General features: G+C 32.3%; 4 protein-coding genes and 1 long non-coding RNA gene across 5 annotated transcripts; 4 read left to right on the top strand and 1 right to left on the bottom strand.

The window, feature by feature from the left end:
- Positions 1 to 4,218: 4,218 nt before the first annotated feature.
- LOC134229194 (G-protein coupled receptor 157-like) lies at positions 4,219 to 10,097 on the top strand. Its single transcript, XM_062710897.1, has 3 exons — positions 4,219 to 4,773; positions 5,015 to 5,226; positions 9,646 to 10,097. The coding sequence occupies exons 1-3, from the start codon at positions 4,365 to 4,367 to the stop codon at positions 9,979 to 9,981; spliced, it is 957 nt and encodes a 318-aa protein (XP_062566881.1). The 5' UTR covers positions 4,219 to 4,364; the 3' UTR covers positions 9,982 to 10,097.
- Positions 7,378 to 9,413, bottom strand: LOC134229193 (uncharacterized). The gene is made up of 3 exons (XR_009984146.1): positions 8,813 to 9,413; positions 7,795 to 7,881; positions 7,378 to 7,587 (listed from the first exon to the last, which is right to left on the bottom strand). It is a non-coding gene; the product is annotated as an uncharacterized LOC134229193 (long non-coding RNA).
- Positions 10,098 to 11,505: 1,408 nt separating the features above from the next.
- LOC134229213 (G-protein coupled receptor 157-like) lies at positions 11,506 to 15,302 on the top strand. Its single transcript, XM_062710922.1, has 3 exons — positions 11,506 to 11,614; positions 13,876 to 14,099; positions 14,928 to 15,302. The coding sequence occupies exons 1-3, from the start codon at positions 11,506 to 11,508 to the stop codon at positions 15,300 to 15,302; spliced, it is 708 nt and encodes a 235-aa protein (XP_062566906.1).
- Positions 15,303 to 17,341: 2,039 nt separating this feature from the next.
- On the top strand, positions 17,342 to 19,131 carry LOC134229192 (G-protein coupled receptor 157-like). Its single transcript, XM_062710896.1, has 3 exons — positions 17,342 to 17,823; positions 18,088 to 18,299; positions 18,654 to 19,131. The coding sequence occupies exons 1-3, from the start codon at positions 17,412 to 17,414 to the stop codon at positions 19,023 to 19,025; spliced, it is 996 nt and encodes a 331-aa protein (XP_062566880.1). The 5' UTR covers positions 17,342 to 17,411; the 3' UTR covers positions 19,026 to 19,131.
- A 166-nt stretch (positions 19,132 to 19,297) lies between these two features.
- Positions 19,298 to 21,301, top strand: LOC134229191 (G-protein coupled receptor 157-like). The gene is made up of 3 exons (XM_062710895.1): positions 19,298 to 19,872; positions 20,400 to 20,620; positions 20,707 to 21,301. The coding sequence occupies exons 1-3, from the start codon at positions 19,392 to 19,394 to the stop codon at positions 21,079 to 21,081; spliced, it is 1,077 nt and encodes a 358-aa protein (XP_062566879.1). The 5' UTR covers positions 19,298 to 19,391; the 3' UTR covers positions 21,082 to 21,301.
- The last annotated feature ends 1,889 nt before the right edge of the window (positions 21,302 to 23,190 follow it).

The following is a 23,190-nucleotide window of genomic DNA, read 5'->3' as shown; positions in this document are numbered from 1 at the left end:
CAAAGATGTAGCCTTCTTTAATGAAACTTACAGGGAATATGGCACGAGAAGGGAGTTGGGGAGCGTTTGGGGAACATCTGTAACGGTTCCCGTTACAATTAGCACTAGTTTCTACTGCTATTGTAAAGACAAGACGGCCAAACATTTGCTGAAATATTTTTCGGATTACCCACCTCCATCCCCAAACAGACTTTAACTGTACATTAGGACACCTCATACTCATATGTCTATGTTTTCATTGTAATTTAATTCCTTTTTATATGTATATTATATTGTGTGGTCATATCCCATTTAGGCCATTCCAAGTTTTTTCTGTGTTTAGCGTCCGCGTGCGCCTTGGTTTTTGACACCCCATGTCAGAAAAAACAAACAGAATCAGGAGTCCAAAAATTAAATATTCAGGTCAAAATTTATGATTTTCGGCAATATCTCTAAATATTTCTATAATATTTCATTATTGGAATAGTTTCAATATCTAATATTTTAATTTTGCTGAAGAAAATAACTTTCTTAATGAAAAATTGATAAATGAAATCATATCTTTTAAATTACGTCATTCTTATAACTATAAAATATGTGTTTTATTTTTTTTGACTTGTGTGTTTTTTGCGAATAGGTAGCTAGGTTTTAGAAAGATGGGTGGACGCTAAACAGAGAAAAAACTTGGAATGGCCTTAGGCCAAATAATGGGATTTTGAGACAATTCATATGTATAAGGCCATAATTTGGAGGCCGCCACCTATTTTGCCAAATTATATATGTTATGTAATAGTCACATACTGGGAGACCAATTGTTATTGCATAATTGTTTAATAATTTTTCTCAGGAATTGTGTTTTAAGGTTACATTTTCTCCCAGTCTTTTTTAATTCTGTTTTATGTATTTTATTATATGTTGTCATTTCATAATAAATGACATATTTTTGGAACAAACATGTCTTTTGTTATTTGGCAGAAAACAAGCTCAATGTAGTCAGACGAGTGTTTAATTCAAGGAATGAAAGCTGAACTTAAATAGGCAATTATTTACACACTGAGTTGTCGATGGATTTTTCATGACAAGGAGCACACGGCGGGTGCAATCGGTCGGCAGGGGAAGCTCGCTCCACCACGGCACCTGCTCAAACCTCTGATGTTTTGGAGGTCCGTGTTTGCTTGATCCTATTTTATAATGTTTAATGGACCTTTGAGCTCGAAAACTGTTCGTTATCTCCACATAGTTCATTACATAGTGCAAAATTTTTCAAAGTCCGTTGTACATTTTAACACGGAGTGATCTCAGTTACAGCAGACAACTGTATCGTTTAATACATTAAGGTGTGCTTATACAATTTTTTGCGTTTTTCGGGAGGCTTGCTTTAATTTTTCATTAATTTTACGTTAACTTAAGAAATAAAGAGACAAATTTGACTGCAAATATTTAGGCACGAAAAAGAATTGGGCTGGGGGGCCTTCTACCTGTCTCCTCTTCGTTCTCAATGAGCGTAGACCAATTCATCAGTTTTTTAAAGAATGGTTACGATTTCTAAATGTACGGGAATTTTGAATTATACAATTTTTTAGTGCCTCCATGGTAAAAAAAAATTATGTACACTCTCAATACAATACACTGTGAAAATTGATTTCATTTTGTCCCATTTTTTTTCAAAATTTTTCAAAGTGTGTAATTTTTTCTAAGTGCGTTGACACACTGCACAAAAGAATATTAAATCTCTGAATACAAAATTAAAAGCATTTTGAAGCCAATTCTTATTCAATGTTCAAAAGAATGAGTTCACTTTATATACGCCACTTGTGAACTTAATATATCTTTTAATTAATCTATGATAATTGTGCATGCAACAACTTGCATGCATGCTAGTAAGCAAAACAACCTTTCCGTCAGTGACATCAGTCTTTACACCGCTTTGAATTTAAAAGAAGTTATTTTTTACTAGTTTTGCACTTCATAATATCTTTAGCCATAACTCTAATAATTGGCACATAAAATAAATAAAATTTAACTGTTTAAGATAGGCATCGTTCTATTACTTTAGATGCTATAAGGTAATGAAATACATCGCTTCATTTCTAAAGACAGACAAACTTGATTTTAAAAAAGAAAGCAAAAAATCATGAAGTGAAAAAAAACGTCACGTTGCAGTGAATAGCAATAAAATTTTGTTTTTCATGTGGGATACTCTAAAACAAACTCTTAAAATGCTGGATAAACCAGTAAATATGCGAAAATAAACAATGCATTTGTATGTAATGAAAACATAATTTTTAATTATAAAGATTTTGAATGTATGCACAGTCTGCAAAGAAGAAATTCTAATTAAAAATCTTGTCAAAAGAGTAAGTAACGTCATTAAACGTAATGTGCGCCTCACTGTTGCGGAACTTGTGAAAGCAGAGTTATGCGGTGAAGAATTTGAAACATTGAAAATCGAACTTATTCTAATAGAACAATTGTTAGCAAACGTAATGTCAAATGTTATAGATACGTTTTTATGAATTGGGAAGATGAAATGCATGAAATGAAAACGTAAAGTAATTTTGAGAAACGTTCTCGAATAAAATATATGGAGATAACGAACAGTATTTCAAGAGCTCAAAAGTCAAATAAACATTACAAAATAGGAGCGGAGCAAAATGGACCTCTAAAACAAAAGAGGCGGAATCAGGTGCCATGGGTGAGTGAACACTCGCCGTGTGTGCCTTGTCATGATAGGAAATAACGAAAAAATCGTTGACAACGGTTGTTGAGTTGAGGGTCACAGCAGGTGTTTTCTTTTCAAGTGAAAGATTTTGATCAAATTATGCTTCATATCGAACAGAAATAAATCTGCTCAAAACGGCGCAGTTGGTAACCAAGGGAATTCCAACAGATTATTCGAAGACCCGGTCTCCAAAAAACACATAGATATTGTCTTCAGAGTATTCGTGTGTACAATCAGCATGTTTTAACAAAGTAATTTTGCAAATTACCAATGACAAGGTAAGTAAATTTACGAATTCCATTTTTATTTTTAAAAAAGCAGCAGCTGTCAATGATGTCAGAAAGCCTGGACTGAAATTTACCGTGGGGAATAGTTGTACAGTTGTAAATAAGGTTGAAAAGTCGTTTTCAAGTCTGGCCCATCGCCTGGCGAAATCGTCTACAGAATCCATAATATTTATGAAATTACGACACCAGTTTAAGGATCGGGGTTTCTTATATTTAGGACCTTTTAAAATTAGTGATTTAAGGTCCTTATTATTACGATATTAATGTCACTAGTAATAATGTTCCAGCAGGACCATAGTTATAGGGTGAAAAAGAATATGAACACAATGAAGGATTATGTTTCAGATATTCGATATCCAAGCCCTGTAAAGTTTTTAATTCATTTAAAAGTTTGGAAGTAATAGGTTGTATTTATTTGTAGGAAATACAAGGTGTAGTCTTTAACATGGACATTGTTTTTGACATCACTATGTTGTTAACCGTGCTCCGTAATGACAAAACATGTTGCTTTTAAAATTCGTTCACACGAGTTTCATTTAATCAGATTGAATGAACTTCACAGATTGACAAAATAAATGCATTTACATATGAAAATTTGTTCATCTTCAGTCTTGTAAAAATAAAATGATGAATTGTGTACGAAATTTATGAATGACCCTCTTAATAGGAGGTTGTAAACTTTGTATTTACCGGATAGAGGTGATTGTAAAATTTAATTTACAATATGATAGAGCTCTCCAATAATTAGATTTATTGGATGTAAGGGAAATATACAGAATGTAGAAATATACGTACAATAAATAATCAACTAATTTCCAGTGTTGGATAATACAACAGAAATGGATACAAAGAGATTATGTGAAAATCCATTTGATGTGCACTGCGTATGCAAAGGGGGCTTACCCATTTTTATCAATTGTTAATGATGATGCTTTATTTCATGACTGGCAAAATTGTTATCTCGTACATGACGATTATAATCTATTTAATTCATTGCTAGCGTTTAATTTGAAATCTTCATGTATTTGAGATGGAATTTACCTTCATTCTACTATTTTATCATTCGAAGTACATTGATTTTATATATAATCAGATAGAATTATTTTAAGTTTCAATATAGGATTTGATGAATTTAAAGACATTGTCTATAGTGATTGCATATGTCTAGCTCAAAATGTAGTGTATTTAACTTCATTTATCTAATTACATTCCATAGTCCAAAAAGACTACCTTGATAAAGATGGAAGCTTTCATATGCCCTTTAAATGTAAACAGATGAGCATACATGTATCTCTACTTAAGATTACATCAATGTTTATCTAACCATCATTTTATTAAAAAAAATCTTCATTGTATCTTAATCAATAAAGAACAGCATGAATCTGGTCAAACATTGTACACCTTTAGCAGCGGCCATTACTCTGCTTAGTGCCTCTCTTTCTCTTACTGGGGGATTTGCACTATTGCTTACCTACAACAAGATAGTAGAATTCCAAACTCCTGTCAGAAAACTTCTGGTTTTTCTTACAGTTGCCGACATTTTTTCAGCATTTGGATACATAGTTGGTACTGCTAATTATCTCAGACTGGACGATTCCCAGAGGAACACGACAGATCCAATATGTAGAGGACAGAGTGCTATCACAACATTCGCCAGCCTTAGTTCATTTGCTTGGACATCCATCATTGCAGTTCATTTGTTTTTGGCCATTAGAATACAACAGGACTTTGAAAGAAATCGCCTTCTGAAAATCGTTTATTATATTTTAGGCTGGGTTGGCCCAGGTAGGGTTTTCATTTCTTGATCTCTTGTGTAATATTTCCTTGATGCAGTCATACAGTACTTTCCTTTTTTATGCCCAGTAAACAAAATTTCGGGACATACTTAGTATACTTTATACTCTGTCCATCCGTTTATTTGTATATGCTTGTATGTTTGTTTTACTGTTTGTCCGAGAAAAAAAATCACATTTTAAAGTGCAGTCCTTTTGAGGTCATATATAATATTAGATTTTGCTGGTTGTAGCTATCATCACTATCTGTTTTCTGATCATGGACAAGCTTGGTCGAGATGGACAACTTACAGTCACCGGTCTGTGGTGTTGGGTCAAGGTCGAACACAGCGATGGAACCCCGGACAAAGTGTTGATGCTAATGTCCGGGAAACTGTGGGAACTAATGACGTATGTCCTGTCATTTTCGATGTATATGTTACTGAAGATAAACACGTACTTTGAGGTAAAAATTATTTTCATTATGGCATCTTCTTAAGAGTCAAAATCAGCAAGCATCGAGCATTGAATGGAAAGTCAAAATTTTATTTTTTCAAAAGCTTTTGGTATATGAAAGATTTTGTCCTACCTAATGCTAAAACACAATTAAAATTTTTTTCGAACGTATGTAGGGACTGGTATCCAAGGAAATTCATTTCCTTAGCAACGGGTTCATAAATCCTCATGAAAATCAATGATTTTTAGACATTTTTCTATGAATATGTTTTCTGAACGTGATAAGATAAGGTATTTTGGTTACTTTATTTGTTAAAAGATGGAATTACTTTATTCTCCAAAAATAGGAAAAACAAAATTTCTGTAGTCATATTGTTGCCATGACAACGGGAAAAGAACATGGCGTCAATGCTTATTATTTTTGAAAAAAAATTACATATGTTTATCACTATATACACAAAATCTACAACCACTGCTGGAAAAATTAATGATGTGATCTTGTTAGGGGTTATCTATATGTAATATCTATACAATAAAATTTGCAGGCAACTTTAATAGAAAAAAGTTACAAATGGTTAAAATACGTGACAATCTGGCATTAAAAGCTTTTTTGAAGGGACGGGGGTAATTTGAATACATGTATAGTGTCCATTATATTGGTCATATTTGTTCTGATCAAAGCATACTCATAATTTTACTATTGTTGATAAATAAATGCATATTTAATTTCAAAAGGAATTTTACATTCCTCATAAACGAAACTTGGAAAAGGGGGGGGGGGGTAGCAATCACCTTGTTCACCAATCCATATGTATGTAAAATTTTGCCTTGTCCATAACATTTTAATGAAGTTCCACTGAAAGTTCATACTTGATATTAAGATTGCTTGTGATCTAGAGATGTGTCAAAAACTTTACCCAAGGTCATTTGAACAAGTTCAAGGTCATTGGTAGAAGAATAGTGCAATCTTTGCCCATTCTGTAACATTCTAATGAAAAGACTTGAAGTTTCATCTCGGATATTATTTTTGAGCTGTAGGTTTGTCATGACCTTGAAGTTCATTTGAACATGTTTGACCTCGACTCAAGGACATAGCTTTTTCAAGGTCATTGCAGTAAAAGTGTACTATATGAGTTTGGCACATTTACATATTTATTGGAAGTTTGTGCTCAACACAATGGTTTTACTACCTACATGTATGACTTGAGTATACATGTATGTCATAGTCATTTTTAATATGTATATCTGCACTAGCAAAATTTTAAAAAGGTTTTTAATTAATATTTGGACCTTTTTTGAAATAAAAACATTTAATGCAATAGCATTTTTTTTATGAGCTTGCTCACAATAATTATAGTTTATGAAAGAGAGTCACTATGACAGCTCACATTATTTTAAAGTAAAACCATATCAATCAGGCATGTAGCATCAGGTTTGGGTTGGGTAGGGGGGATGACATCCCCACCCAATTTTTTTCTCAACATAACCTGATGTTACCCCCTCCGAGTTTGGTGAATTTCCCCCCTTTTTTTCTTGCAGTTTTTTATGCCTATCCCATACCATGCACTTTCAAAAATGATACCATGTCTGTCAAGAATGAATGACTGAAACCTTTGGTATTGAACCGATGATATATTCTCCTGCTGTCCTTATTAAGAAACAATATTGCAAGACAGTTAAGACCTCAGTATCTATACTGGTGCCTAAAACAAAAATCCTGAAGAGCTATATATATATATGAATGTCTAAACTTGAACTGACCCTAAAAGATATTCATTAATAACCCTAATGGGCATTCCTATATCTAAAAAACATTTCGAAAACAATGTAGAAATCAGAAAAGAATGACAAATATGAATATTTTTTTATATATAATACCAAGAGATACAAAACATAAATTTGAGGAACGTGTCGTCTGACTTTAAACTAGTTCATCATCATTTTTATTTTACTCACACCAACATCAGTCCAACATGAGGTACCATATATAAATTAGCTCCCTTTCTTTTTTCTCACAAAAAGATTTTGTCAGTTTTAACATTTAATTGATCGATCATTTAATATCGACCTTGTTTTAATTATGATACTTCAAAATGCAGAATATAAAGATATGTTTAAGATTCTTCGACTATCTAATAATTATGAATCTGCATGCTAAAAATTGATACGTAGTTATTAGATTTATATCAATAAAAAATGCTAACAGACAAACAAACAATGTCACTTTTAGATTGAACATTTTATTTTATCCACTTTCGTGAATACACTGTACAATTTATGGATCTTTTTTCTGGATCCCTGAGTCTCCAGTAACACTATCCACTCACTTCCAGCATCAATGGTCTGTACTGTAATAATGTATTCTCATAATCTGAAAAAAGTGATAAAATTAAAATGTAATATTAAATATTATACAGTTTTGCCGTCATACAGTATACTTAGAACCATTTCTATTTGAGCTTGAGGAATGATGATGAATGCAAAGCATGTTTATTGGAATCAATTAAATTCCAAGAAATCTCAATGGTTTATCATTTCATTTTAAAAAGTTAATGTTTTTACTAAATGTATTATTTACATGTTTTTCCTGTCCTATTCTATATCAGCTCATCCAATTCTGTTTCTGCTTCTTTCCGAGTTTGGCTTCAAAGTGCCGAATTTCATTCTAAAAACAGAAGTACTTAGTATACAACACAAAGTTGAGACCGCATTGATTTTAAATATTCTTTAAATTTAAAAACTTGCAATAAAGGTCATTTGGTTCTAGGTTTTGTCAAAACTCTAAATCTTTCCAATACCCCCCCCCCCCTCCCCCCGAAAAAATGAAGTATAGATATTCATTTCATAAATTTACGTGCTTTAAATCTCATGATGCTTATTATTTGAACCTAGTTCAGTGGTACCGGAGAAAATGTTAGCTGAATATGAATTTTCTTTTATAAGTAAACACTGGATGACATCAGCTAAAAAAGTTTTTTTTTTAATTAATTATTTTACTGTGGTATATATACAATTCAGTTACCACTAGTCCACAACAGTACATAATACACTTGTCTGTATCACAATACTTCCAAGGTAATCCCCTTTCCTAAACTAAAATATATTAAGTACAGAGTTAACCCCCTGCCCCTTTTTCTTTTTCTTTTTTACGGACGCCATAACAAAGGTCATTCCATTTTACAAACATTTCATAATAGTGTTGGCTTTCATAAATTCATAATTTTTCATGTGAAAAGCATGCATTATCTAAAATGGTAAATAAAGATATCTACTATTATATACAGAATTTTTATTTAATCGACCATCAATCAAGTTATAATCATTATATAGCTGGTGAGCGACTAGTTTAATATCAGCAATATTATTGGGGGGGGGGGGCATACTCCCTCCTCCTGGTTCCGCAGGCCATGCATAATCTTTAATTTTTGTTTTTAGTTATAAAATAAGTAATGCTAACATATATAATCACTCAGAATAAAATTGAAATGTGCAAAAACACTTGCCAAGTGTTACATATTTTACTGCATGGATAATTTATGCTATACATTCTTCAGTAACTGTTGTAATGGTAAATTGTAAAAATTTCAATCACTCACCGTAATTAAGACTCATGAAAACGTCAAAAATGAGGCTCAGACTGCTCCAAGTTTGTAATTTTCTGCTAGTCTTCTGTACATTGTTATTGAAAACAATGTAAGCAAACTACCGTTTATTCCTCCTATGTTAGAGAGCTATACCAAAGGGAGGTAATTTGAAGCAAAATTGATAGAAAATTATGGATTTAAATCAGTTGTCATATATAAATGCTTTAGTTGCCTGCAGATTTTTTTCTTGATTCTTCTAGAACAAATACTGTTTAATAAATATTTTATGTTGATAAGCTTTAATGTGGTTGTAGATTTCTTATAGAGTACTTCAAATTTGCTGTTTTTTAAAGCAAAATAAACCTCCAAAAACTAGTTTTATTCATCAAAAGGTGAAGAGAATTTTAATAATCAACAGTTGTTAAAATAGAGTATATTCATATAAATAAAATAATAATTTAAAAAGCTTTTTTACATGACTAGTAATAAAAAAGTATTTGTTTGACCATAAATTCAAGTGTCATGATAAAGTACAAAACACGCTATTTGAAAGGCGCGTGGTTTCCATAGCAACAATGCAAAAAATTATTTTTGGCTTGCCTTTTTCTATCATACCCTTTGTTCTGAAAATTTATACATGAGTTTTAACCAAATCTGTTTCTATGCCACTTTCCACATTTTTTAACTAAATGCTCGATGCTTGCTGATTTTGACTCTTAATTATTTTAAAAAGTGACTCCTTATTACTCTTTATGCTTTATCATGATCTTTGATTTTCACTGAAGCACTGCCGACGATAACGAGTGAATTCTGATGCGATGTTTTGTTTTTTTTTATTTTTTTAGAGACAGGAAAAAAGAAGTTACTGCTGGAGTGATGTAGATGGCGCTAACCTGAGAAATGAAGATGAACGATTCTGTTTCACGTGGCTCATTCTGTATTTACTTCGGTTTTGGGGAACAATAAGATTCTTCTTCGCTGTGATTAATAAACAGTCCGACGGGATAATTTATGCAGATACTCTCTTTATGTATATCCAATGCGCAGGTGACAGTGCGCAAGCCTTGGGAAACTTCATTTTGTTTTGTCTACTTGACAAAAATATCAGAAAAAAGTATCGTGAAACTATTGGTAATTTTTGCAAAATGCGAACAAGGTATGAATCACTGAATGCATCGTAGGTTGAGTTTGAATATTATCATTGTACCTTGTACAAAGAGAGGTAGTGAAGAGAAACAACCATTTCGTTGGTTTATTTCCTAGTTTATGTTAAAATATTGACTAAATGATTTTATTGAGAAGAGACAATTTATGGAATGAACATTGATGAATATAATCAAAGTACTGAAAAGCGATTAGCATGCTTGCTTCTAATATGTATAAAAATGCATGTTAATTGTGATATTAAATCATGCATATCTTTGTCCAATTTCATCAGAGAAGAAGCAGACGATCTGAATTTTGTAATACTTTTCTAAATAGAAAATCCAATAACATCCCAGATTGATGTCACAGATGTATGTTTCAAAATATCAACATGAGATTTCTTCAGTTTACAATTTCTCTTTTGGTAACGTCCAAAAAGTGCACAAGACGAAAGAAAAAATAGTATTGATGTTGCAAATTTAATTTACTCTGATGCTCTATGGATTCTGAAATTAGGTAATTGTTAAGCTACATAGCAAACATCTAAGTAAGAAAAAACTGAGTTTTATTCAAATGAAATCTAGAACACTATACATGTTTAATTTGAGTGCGAGTTATCCTTAAGAGTGAAAGATTGAGTTTGGGAATGCATTAAATAGCTTGTTTTATTTTATTTTTTTGTATGTATGTGCAATTTTTTGCGTTTTAAATTATTCCTTTAGATAAAATTTCTCGCAGGAAGTTGCTACCCTCTTTTAATTTAATTTCGCAGTGTTCTTTCAACTTAAGACAAACCGTAAGTTTCAATTTAACCTTAAGCTCACCATTTAAAAGTTTATGATACATATTTAGTTATCTATATTTAATTACCGGTATGATTAATTTTAAGTAAAACATTTATAACTTAATTATAGGAAATTCTAGTATAAATAGTCTTCAATTATTTTCAATTGTTATTAATATATTCGATCAATGCATACTATTAGTGCAAGATATATTACTGTATTCAGCGGCGACTCACACAAATTGTTCCGACGAAAATAGTTCCATCATTAATAAGTAGATACAACATAACTGTTCATGATAAGAATAATGTTGTGTATGTCATACGTAAAAGAAACCAAAATTAATGTTAATTTTTCCTCCAAAGATCACTTTCCCCCCTAAATGAAAATAAAAAATGTTAATATTCCTACGCTCGCTCCCTCCTCAGCTTTTTTTTAACATGTTTGATAACAGAGAATATATAGGTCATTCTTCGGTTGATATTTTTTCACTGATGAATTGATTATACTAATATCAACAACTGTAATAAAATCATGTTAATTGTTCGTTAATTATCATATAGTTTCATCTAAGAGAAAAAAATAATCATTCTGTGTGTATAGTATATTAAATGACGGAATTTTCAATCCTGCACATGTCATGCATGTGTAGACAAACTACACATCGGGAGAGTACCTGTAAAATGTGTAACAAAACCCGAACTGGCCGGGGATTTCTAAACTGACAGTCGTCTAATTTTTAGGAATCAAAATTTGTATTCATGTGATCTAATTATGAAAAAAAGTTCTGTCTGCCATCGAAACTTCTCTGTTTGCGGGAGTCCGTTTGACAACTCCATCGCACGTGTGTATAGACCAAGGCTAACTGGTCTTGCGGACATAGGTATGTGTACTGTTTGTTAGCATGGTTAGGAGACTGGGTGACCGTAATGCTACGGACTCACGAAATTTACACAAGTTCTTTAACTAGACAGTGCAGTTTTATTTTTTTAAATGTCATTAAACACTGTTAAACATATTAAATCAAAAAGTCGAATATCCTTGGATATGGGGTAACCCATATCTATTCTTGTTTTATCACTATATTTCCACTATCGAATTATGACAAAGAATCACTCTTTGTGAACCGTCGAAAGAAGATGCCCAAATCTCCTTGTTACATAATTCTACCTTTGATCTGCTGTTTTGAGGTCCTTATTTTCTCTGCTCCTTTTTTTAATTGTTTCAATAGATTTTGGGCATGAAAAAAATTTGTTTTCTTCATATTTCATTGAATCGTTGGATCTTAAAATGGTAAAATATACAATATATAGATAAATTATAAATATTAAGTAACAAAGCATAACGTAATTATAACAATTCTAATTATCAAATAAGCTGGCGTGTAAATATGTGTCAGCAATCAGTAATATCAAAATTTAGTTCACAATAGATTACACATATTGATACAAATTCTTCCTCTATCAAAGTGTTATCTATCACTTGGACAAAAATGCTGCAACCATTATTTTAATGTACATCTGTCATAGAAAGTGAAGTTATGGATCTCTCTACCCAGGATGTATCTTTGGCGGCTATTACGCTGATCAGTTCTTCTCTTTCGCTTATTGGAGGATTTGCACTCTTGTTAACTTACTTCAAGATACCAGAATTCCAAACCTCTGTCCGAAAACTCCTTGTTTTTCTTACTATTGCTGACATTTTTACAGCATCGGGTTATATTATTGGCACTGTTAATTTCCTTCGCCTAAATGTTCAGCAGAGAAACTCTACCTCAGACACACTATGCAAAGCTCAGAGCTTTATCACGACTTTTTCTAACCTAAGTTCTTTTGCGTGGACATCTATTAGGCTTTCAACTAATTTTTCAAGTTACACATATGTTAAAAAACATTTCAGAGATTGATTTATAGATACATGAAATTATCTAAAAAGATAATAACTTATGCACGCCTTTAATTAAATCATTAAAAATTTTAATTATTTGTAAGTGATTACTTCGATGGTGTGTTTTAAGGACAGGTAACTCAGGGTGTGAAAACTGACCAACTAAGTGCCGATTTATGAGTTATCGTTTATACGAATGACATATAGGCTGCTTCAGCATTGGCATTGATATGTACACAAAAGGGTAACCGGTTCCTTACATTGTTTTGTACACAAAAGTGTTGACCAAAAGAAGGAGAATGTCTTCACTCTACCTGAAATAACAGGGTCAAATGAATGGGGAGCAGACTATATTCAACATTAATTTTTAACTCTCTTTGACGATTGTTATGAAGAAGAAAATATAATGTCATGTTTTTTGTTTTCGCGCTTTTGCGCTTCCTGTATGAACATATATATTTTTACGAGTAAATGCAGCAATTAATTATCTTACTTGTTTTACTAAGCACAAAGAAGAAAGACTGAGTACAAAAATTAAATTAGGTTAAAACTACGAAGGAGGGTAGACTTCACTTTTCATTTTAATTAAAAATTTTACTTATATGTAATTTAACGGTGTCTGTAACTATATAGTAAATAAGTTTAACATTAGTGCGAAATTCTAAAACCACTGGATTCTACTGACAGCAGAGAAACACTTGGGAAATGCTAAAAACTGACCTGTCTATAAACAGTTCGATACCTAGGACCTGCTCTAAACAAGATTCAGCAACGAGTTATCGTTCATAACAGCGAACCCTAGCGGCAGTTGAAAGGCCTACATCTATTATTGCAGTTCATATATATACGTGTTAATACGGACACAAGGAGACTTTCAAAGGAAAGGATTTCTAAATATCATATATCAGTTTTCGGGCTGGGTTATACCAGGTATGCTTTTCAAAACTAAATGTGTATAATGCATTGTGCGAAATATGTAATAATTTTTAAACCTTTATCGTGTGAGTATTTTGACAAATAAGCTAAAATCAACATTCTTTTGCGTTCTCAAAAGCAAGCAAAAGTAATAACCCAAACAAAAATCTTATTAAAAAATGAAATTTAATCTGAGAGATGGCTTTTAGGATTAATAGCTTAAAATAAGATTTTATGATAACGCGAAAACTATAAATAGCAGAATCATTAATTTATTAATATACAATTTTTAAATATGTGCCTGTAAGTCCTGACATTTCTCTTTTAATTTGTTGAGTATAGCCATTATTTGTATTCCTGTCCTGGCTGAGGACAAACTCGGCCGAGATAACCATCTACAAACAGCTGGCACTGCAGGTTCATGGTGCTGGATCAAAGTAGTCGACAGGAAAATCCACACACAGCAAATAGTGCTGATGTTAATGACCGGGAAATTCTGGGAACTTATGACATACGTCCTATCGTTTTCTGTTTACACGATGCTGAAAATAAATACGTACATCGAGGTAAGGTGATCATCAATAAATGTTGATTTTTATTATATGATTGAATAATTTCTCCCCCACCCTCTGTGATTGGCTGAGATCCAACAATGTAGAAAAAATATTACGTTATACATTTATCCATCTGCAGGTGACGTTCAAAGTCAATATAAGGATTTAATTCATCTACAATAGTCTCAAAATAGACATGGAAATTCCAAATAGTTTTTTGGAAAGCTATTTCACTTGATACCAACTTCCATTCAGGTGAACATCTAACAAAAGGGAATATATAATTTGGGTGGGGATGGTGGGGTTTGGGTTGCAGCCCCCAAACCTTTTTCTGAAGGTATATCTTTAAATTTAATTTAGAATAAACATATTCATTAAAAGGCTCATGAATAGACGTCAATCCTCCATCCTTTACTCCACTCCAACGACCCCCCCCCCCCCCCCCCCAAGAAAAAATATTGTAGCAATGTGTATTTTCTTTTAGTCAGGACTTAATCAAGAATTGTTAAGATTCTTTGATCCCGTTTTTCTCATTTCGTTTGGCTAGGACTTCATTAGCAAATGTGAACACGTAAGATGGCACGAACAGCTTAATGAATTTGTTTCATTTAATCATTGAATCATAAAATAAAACAAATAGTGCAGTATTATGGTCAATACGATAATTTAGACTTCTTCGCAGTACAATATTGACCACCGTGATATTGTAATATTGATGGGCTGTGTTAATATTGTACTCCTTAGGTCGCTAAATCATCGTATTGACCTTACAAATAACAAATAAGTTTGCTATGTTTTTTTCTTATTTTATAAATATGCAATGAAAAATGGTATTTTTAGAGACAAAAAGATAAAAACATCTGTTGGAGTGATGTAGTTAGTGGGAATCTAAAAAATGAAGATGAACGATTCTGCTTCATGTGGATTATTCTCTACTTACTTCGAATTTGGGGAACAACAACATTCTTCATTGCTATTTCTAACACAGAGTCCAAAACAGCAATGGACGTAGACAATATTCTCAGTTATTTTCAATGTGCAGGGGACAGTGCACAAGCGCGAGGAAACTTTATTTTGTTTTGTTTGCTTGACAAAAACATCAGGGGGAAATATCGTAAAATGATTGGTAACTGTTGCAATAGACAGGGAAGGTATAATTTGATGAATTCATCATTTTCAGGTTCAGTCAGTTATCAAAGTATACCGCAGACTTGAGTATAATCAGGAAAAAGAAAGAGAAGTTTATATCTCCTTCCAAGTATATATAATTTATAAACAATAATTGATTATGCATTATATTATATTTATTTATTTATATAAATACTGATTCTAAACGAGGTTGCTGAAATCCCTGCAACATCAACTTATATGTGAGTACCCCGTCTCGGTTTAAAAAAAAAAATGGTCGCACTTATATCATGCTTTTCGGTATCAAATAAGTTGGGAGACATAAACCCTAAATGCAAGTGATATTATACAAGTATGGACTGTTTTGGGGTAGAATATGGTTTGTTATTCATCAGAGGTCAATATTGATATTTTTCTGGTGAATAACAAATCATATTCAACACTAATTTGGTCCATAATTGTTTCATTAGATATGGTCCGGATTTGAATAGAGGCTTACATAAGACTGAAAGCTGCATGACGACACCATCTTAATTTACGAACTTTTGTCAATGAAAATAATTTTTTTTTTCCATATTACAGTTTGTAACCCCCATGTTTTCCAATCTGATTTTAATCAGATTGCCGTGTTTTCCTTTCCGAGTTTCGCTATGTGTAAGACGACGTCCAAATAATCCTTTGATAGATTTGTCTAACATTTTTCCTGCTCAGACTCAGATATATAGCTGGCTGCACCCTTGCAACCATTGTTGATAACGTTGTTTGAGGTTATGATTGTGACGTCACAATGCGCCGCATGCACACTGACCCTCCTGTGACTACTATGAACTGTTCGCGTGCGTTTGAATTGGTTATGTAGGGGCTATTTATAGACAATATAATAATGGGATATATTCCTAAACAAGTAAAGAAAAACTGAAGTTATCTCGTTTGTCATACAATTTCGTTGCTATTTGACCCTTCTCGAGGGGAATTTCATTTCAGCACTTTAAATTCAATCATAAAATAGGAGGTAAGATATTTTTATATTGGTAGTTACATTGGTCAGTGGAACTGCTTCTGTTCTCGGAGGAATGGCCCTCATTTTGTCACATACTTTCATCAAACGCTTCTATTCGTTCGTATTCTGTGGATATACCTTTCTATGGCACGTCAAATTCACAAAAATGAGCTAAATATAGTTTCACAGTTGATAAACTAGCTTTATCGACTGTAAACTATAGTTTACAAACCGTGAACTATTGTTAACAATTCGTTTACTATAGTTTTAATCTGTAAAACTATATTTAACGGTTGTTAACTATAGTTAACGAATGCTAATCTAAGTTTATCTGTCTGTAATAAAATAGATTTTGTTCATAAACATAGATTCATGTTTGTAAACTATAATTTACAATCGTAAACTACAGTTAAGAGTTGTTAATCATAGTTTCACAAATCGTGAAACTATATTTATCAGATCGTTAACTATAGTTGAGAGTTGTAAACCATGGTTTACAAATCGTGAAACTGTATTTATCAGATAATCTGTTTTGCAATCGCAAATGATTGTTTTAAGTGTTAAGAATAGTTTACGGTTCTGAAACATAGATTATAGCATTAACTATGGTTTACAGATGTAAAATATAGATTAACGTTGTTAACTATAGTTTACAGTCCGTAAACTATAGTTTACAACCGATAAACCTAGTTTATCGACTATGAAACTATGTTTAGCTCATTTTGTGAATTTGGCGTGCCATACCTTTCATTTGCTAACATTTTGCAAGCTGGCGGGGAAGTTTTGGGATCCACAAACTATCTGAGAGTATGTGAACGAAAGAGAAAAAGATACGGATTCTCTCTGCATTTGCCATGGTTATTGCTTTTTCTAAATATAATAGATGGAATTTAAAAAAAAAAAATGTCGTTTAATGTCCTCAAAATTAAAATGTTATTAAAAGAATTTCTGACGACTAGTGATAGAATATGGTTTGAATTGTTTTTTATCACCAAAACTCTAGAGGTAAATACATATACCTTTGATCCACAGTCAGTAATATCAATAAATTAAAGTAGATACTGCGCACAAAAAACTTACCTTGGGATAAAGCTGTCTTTTCTTTATCATACTGATAAAAGTTACTGTGGCTAATAAATCAATTTTACTCAGCAATTTTTACAACCTCTGCTGTTTTCTTATTCAAACCTTGCGAGATGGAATACTGGGAAAAAGTTGCTGTGATAACTTTGGTTAGCTGTTTGGCATCCCTGCTAGGAGGGGTAGGACTGTTAATAACACAGTATAAAATGGATAATTTACATTACATGCTCAGAAACCTTTTATGTTTTCTCACAATTGCTGATATCATAACAGACTTGGGATACATCTGTGGGACTTTCAATTACATGATTTCAAATATAAGATCAGATAACATAAGTGAACACACTTGGAACACCACCCTTTGTACCGCTCAGAGTTTTGTGACGACGTTTTCCAACATGTCTTCGTTTGCTTGGACCTCTATCATTACGGTGCATCTATTTTTACTGGTCAGAACAACAAAAGACTGGGAAAGAAATACCTGCTTAAAGGTTTTGTATCACATCATAGGCTGGTTTATCCCAGGTAAGTCTATTTAGTAAGCTACAAGTTTTTACTAAAATTGACTCACGAAGTGCTAACAAAATGGAGACATATTTGCTTGATAAAGTTCTGACATACTGCATTTACAGATTTAATGAAAAGGAAGCCTTGATGATTTTACTGGCAAAAAAGCAATTATATATGGCGCATTCTCGTTTTTTTTTAAATATATATGAAAAAATGAAATTTGAAATGTGTATATTAAGCCTACAGAATATCTTTTTTTATTTTAACTTCTGTGTGTAGGTCTGGTAACTGTGATCTTGTTGGTGAATGATCGTCTAGGAGAAAGCTATAATATAACTACAGGATCCTGGTGCTGGATTAAACTGAATAGAACTGATATTCAGGCGACAGATCGAGGGATCATGCTACTCGCCGGAAAGTTATGGGAGATTCTGACTTACATATTGTCATTAGCAGTATTCATGCATTTGAAAATTACTGCTTACATTGAAGTAAGTATTCATTGATTTCTAAGTTAAATAAAAATAAATTTTCCAATCCTCTGTAAAATGTTAATAAAAATACAAAATTCAAGAAAAATGATTTTTTACTCGTGGACTTTGATCAATTATTGTTGCTTTTAGTAATATATTTAAGTGACTTCATCTCTTTTCAAAAGCTAGCTGTCCTTAACAAAAAATAAATAGAATTCAGTTTAATAATTATTACATGAAACATTAAACAAAGTAATTTATAATTTATTTATCACGACCAACGATCATTTTACGAAAAATATAAAAATAAGTAAAACAACCTACATTCTTTTAAAAATGTGAATGATAAAATAAATTTTATTTCTATTTCAGCGAGAAACCAATCAGACGTATCGTTGGAGTAGAATGGTGGTGAATCCAGCTTCACTTAGACGGGGGGACGAACGATTCTGTTACATTTGGCTGCCATTGTACTTGCTGAGGTTCTGGGGAACAATACGGTTCTTTTTTGTAATATCCAATCAAAGTAGTCGTCTGCTCAGTCATGATTATGATTTCCTGTTATACCTACAGTGTGTTGGTGATAGCTCGCATGCTTTGGGAAATTTTATTCTATTTTGTCTTCTGGATAAAGAAATTCGGGGAAAGTACATGTCGGTGTGTTTTCGTAGGTTTGAACAACAAGAGGAACATGAAGAAAATCCAACTCTCTCTGTGCCTCATCAATCCATTGCTTCAACTTAATACATAATTGTCTTTAATTGTTATTTTATTACGATATTTTTAATGCTAACATCTCCTTGGAAATTACATAATTCTACCTCTGATGTTTTTAGAGGTCTGTTTTCTCTGTTCCTTATTTCTATGTTTCAATAAATTTTGAGCATGATTACAGTTCCTTATATCTCATTGAATCGTTGGATCTTAAAATGATCAAATGATACAATGTTAATAAATTGATAAATGTAAGTAACCATGCATAACATGTAATTGTACAAATTCTAATTATACAGTTAGCTAACGTGTTTGTATATGTCATCAGTCAGTAATATCAAAATTTAGATCACAATAGATTACAAACATTCATATAAATACTTCCTCTATTTATCAATGTTTTATCTATCACTTGACCATAACAAATTGCAACCATTATTTCAATGTACAACATACACAGAAAGTGAAGTTATGGATCTCTCTACCAAGGATGCAACTTTGGCGGCCATTACGCTGATCAGTGCTTCTCTTTCGATTACTGGAGGATTTGCACTTTTGTTAACTTACTTCAAGATACCAGAATTCCAAACCTCTGTCCGAAAACTCCTTGTTTTTCTTACTATTGCTGATATTTTTACAGCATCGGGTTATATTATTGGCACTGTTCATTTCCTTCTTTTAGATTCTCAGCACAGAAATAAGACAGACACACTATGCGAAGTTCAAAGTTTTATCACGACCTTTTCAAGCCTTAGTTCTTTTGCGTGGACATCTATTATTGCAGTTCATCTGTACCTTTTAATACGGACACAGAGAGATTTTCGAAGGAAAAGATTTCTAAAGATCATGTATCATTTTTCAGGTTGGGCCATCCCAGGTATGCTATTTTCAACTACTAGTATATCATATAATACATGCGCGGAATATGTATTACTTTTCGAACCTGTCTATCGTTTCTCTTCTTCGGTTTTCAAACGCAAAATTTGATGACTCCAACATTTAAAAATCATTAGAAATTTATTGAGTTAAAAAGTTTTGGAAAATATAAGGTTTCCTGTCACAAAATGGACAAGATCTCATAACCTAACTCTATTGGGCGTATGAATACATGAAGTACTTACTGCATGGTTACAAACAGAACGTATGCTTGGGAGACAAATTGTATAATTTGTAAATGATTTTAAACAAATATTATTTGATTTTAAAAGATTACAAATTTGAAAATCAAATTGCAACGTCCTTCATTGCAACTTACCTGTAGGATAAGAGCAGGATTATAGAATCATTTATCAAATTTTCAGACAATGATGTTAATTCAAAAATGTAAATATCTATATTACTATTAACCAATCACTGTTATAACATGTAAATGCGAGTCTTCTGCTTTGATTTTGTTGATTTCAGCCATTATTTGTATTCCTGTCCTGGCTGAAGACAAGCTTGGTCGAGATCACAATGGAAAAAAAGCTGGGACAGGTTTGTGGTGCTGGATAAAGATAGACGACGCTGAAATCCACACACAGGAAATAGTGCTGATGTTAATGACCGGGAAATTCTGGGAACTTCTTACATACGTCCTATCGTTCTCTATATACATGATGTTGAAAATTAACACGTACATAGAGGTGAGATGTTCCAGCTTTATAAAACGTTTCTATAAGTTATTTTTATGTGTTAAGTTTGCAATAAAGAAGGTTATTTTAATTTTTAGAGACAAAAAAATAAAAGCTACTGTTGGAGGGATGTGGGCGGCGAGACTCTAAGAAATGAAGATGAGCGATTCTGCTTCACGTGGCTCATTCTCTATTTACTTCGATTCTGGGGAACAATCAGATTCTTCATTGAGATTTCTAACACAAAATCCGGAAAAGCAATGGACGTAGACAATATTCTCAGTTATTTTCATTGTGCAGGGGACAGTGCCCAAGCGCTAGGAAACTTTATTCTGTTTTGTTTGCTTGACAAAAATATAAGGAGAAAATATCGTGAAATGATCGTTAAATGCTGCAATAGACAGGGAAATTATGATTTGCTGAGAGCACCCTTTTCAGATTCAGCGAGTTATCAAAGTATATTACAGTCTTAGGGATAATCCCTAAAAACTTGAAAGAAAGAAGTTTATTATCTTCTTTCAAGTAAAAACAGTTCATATACCAGTAGATATATTTCTAATTTTGCATTAAATTTTCTTCCTTTCATTTTCATTTATTTATTTAATTTATTACAATATATTTGTCGATCATTTACATACATTATGCAAAATATCTACAGATATATAGATAAATAGCAAGCATATGTCTGATAAAACGATTATTATAAAAAAAATCGGGAAAAAGGATCAATACATTTAAAATCTGTCAAGCTATTTAGAATACATAACATTTTTATAAATCCATTGATGTCCTAAGTTATTTTTTTCCTTAATATTATTTTTTTATTTATTTATATTATGTTGGGGGGGGGGGGGGTCTGCACGATTTATTGATCTCCTGTCTCAAAAAAAGTAGAACATTGCCAGGGTTTAGTTTTACTGCACTTGATTGTCATATCTAGATCTAATGACATAATACAAAGCAGTAAAAAAAGATATGGATTTATCAGTTTTGTATGCGCAGTTTATTTGAGAGATAAAGTAAACAGTGTTGCCTATTTATTGGTCAATAACTAGCCAATAGGATCTTTCTAATTATTTTGCCACTAATGCGAGCACCATGCCTAAAATGTAACAAAACTTTAGAAATGGTATGTGGTTGATTATTAAACATAAATAGTTGAAATTCAATAACAATATATTAATTAAAATCTATATAAAATAATTATTTTTATGTACATATATCAAAAAGATTCATGCTAGCTAACATTCCAACAAATTGTTATCAGCATAGGAAAATCGCACTGAAATAGAATCTTCAATATGTTTCTTATCTGATCAACAATAAAATAAAAAAGAAATGACAGAATGCAGGATGTTTGTTAGTCCATTATTTATACACTGAATTGACGACGGATTTTTTCCGTTATTTCCCGATCATGACAAGGAGCACACGGCGCGTGTGACCGGTCAGCAGGGGATGCTCACTCCTCTATGGCACCTGATCCCACCTCTGATGTTTTAGAGGTCTATGTTTGCTCTGCTCCTATTTTGTATTCTTTTATGGACTTTGATATTGAATACTGTTAGTTATCTCCATCTCAATCCTTCATTGAAAGATTGCCATTAATTCATATATTTAAATTTATTTAGAAAAATGAGAGTGAATACTTAAACCGCTTCTTTTCTTGTTGGATTAGTCGACCGCGTAGTTAGAGCTTTTGATCTAGAGTCACGAAGTAAGGAGTTGATCCTTAGGTCTCGGGTTCGAATCCCAGTGTGGGACGTGGAGACCGGTCCTTCGGATGAGACTGTATAAACCGAGTCGCAGTAGGTGCTGGCACAAAAAAGATCCCTCACTGCTCACTGGCCCTGGGTGCCGAGTTTAGCACAAAATTGTAGCTTTTCACCGGCAAATGGTGGCGTCTCCATATGAGTGAAAAATTCTCGAGAGGGACGTTAAACAATGCACAACCAATCAATCTTGTTGGATTAGAATTCATTAAGTCACATACCTTCGTCAGTGGAAATACAACTTAATATTATAAGAAAATATAACTGATAATATAGCTAAACGATTTTTTATATATTTTTAATTTAGATCATTTTGCTTCTTTCGTTTTATTAATGCAAGTTAGCAAGTATGTATGTCTATTTTAACTATTCGCCCTTATTCAAATTCTTATGCAAATTATCAAAAAAAAACTAAGTTTTCACCTAATGCAAGTAATTTTATGTCTATTTACAATTATTGATGAAAATATCAAATATTTACATTTGCAAATGTCTATCTTAGATGAACCCATTGAAGAGAAAATAATTATGTTCAATTCGGTGTGAATGTTATTTGGGGGTCAGATGTCATAGCGCGACTGAATCACAGAGCGAGGTGATATTTTGTCTACATATTTCTGTCACGGTGCAACTTGTTTTGGAGTATTTCTAAGTTAATAATATGGCAAGCCCTTTTACTATTTATTCGAAAAATAAATTTTTCTTTCAGTTTGAGAGATATCTCTCTAGCATAGAGAGATATCTCTTTAGCCTGTAGAGATATCTCTTTGACTAATAGAGATATCTCTTTAAACAAAAGAGATATCTCTT

The sequence above is a fragment of the Saccostrea cucullata genome, unplaced genomic scaffold (assembly GCF_032062105.1).
Source record: "Saccostrea cucullata isolate Sc308-1 unplaced genomic scaffold, CSIRO_AGI_Scuc_v1 ctg285, whole genome shotgun sequence".
Lineage (NCBI taxonomy): Eukaryota > Metazoa > Mollusca > Bivalvia > Ostreida > Ostreidae > Saccostrea > Saccostrea cuccullata.
Note: the sequence above shows the minus strand (reverse complement) of the source record. Positions and strands in the feature narration are given on the sequence as shown.

Excerpts from the sequence above, each read along its gene's own strand:
- LOC134229194 (XM_062710897.1), top strand. The coding sequence starts at position 4,365 with ATGAATCTGGTCAAACATTGTACACCTTTAGCAGCGGCCATTACTCTG. Across the intron at positions 4,774-5,014 it reads TTTAGGCTGGGTTGGCCCAG|CTATCATCACTATCTGTTTT; the intron begins GTAGGGTTTTCA and ends TGCTGGTTGTAG. Across the intron at positions 5,227-9,645 it reads AGATAAACACGTACTTTGAG|AGACAGGAAAAAAGAAGTTA; the intron begins GTAAAAATTATT and ends TTATTTTTTTAG.
- LOC134229213 (XM_062710922.1), top strand. The coding sequence starts at position 11,506 with ATGAAAAAAAGTTCTGTCTGCCATCGAAACTTCTCTGTTTGCGGGAGT. Across the intron at positions 11,615-13,875 it reads AACTGGTCTTGCGGACATAG|CCATTATTTGTATTCCTGTC; the intron begins GTATGTGTACTG and ends TGTTGAGTATAG. Across the intron at positions 14,100-14,927 it reads AAATAAATACGTACATCGAG|AGACAAAAAGATAAAAACAT; the intron begins GTAAGGTGATCA and ends TGGTATTTTTAG.
- LOC134229192 (XM_062710896.1), top strand. The coding sequence starts at position 17,412 with ATGGAATACTGGGAAAAAGTTGCTGTGATAACTTTGGTTAGCTGTTTG. Across the intron at positions 17,824-18,087 it reads CATAGGCTGGTTTATCCCAG|GTCTGGTAACTGTGATCTTG; the intron begins GTAAGTCTATTT and ends TTCTGTGTGTAG. Across the intron at positions 18,300-18,653 it reads AAATTACTGCTTACATTGAA|CGAGAAACCAATCAGACGTA; the intron begins GTAAGTATTCAT and ends TTTCTATTTCAG.
- LOC134229191 (XM_062710895.1), top strand. The coding sequence starts at position 19,392 with ATGTTTTATCTATCACTTGACCATAACAAATTGCAACCATTATTTCAA. Across the intron at positions 19,873-20,399 it reads TTCAGGTTGGGCCATCCCAG|CCATTATTTGTATTCCTGTC; the intron begins GTATGCTATTTT and ends TGTTGATTTCAG. Across the intron at positions 20,621-20,706 it reads AAATTAACACGTACATAGAG|AGACAAAAAAATAAAAGCTA; the intron begins GTGAGATGTTCC and ends TTTAATTTTTAG.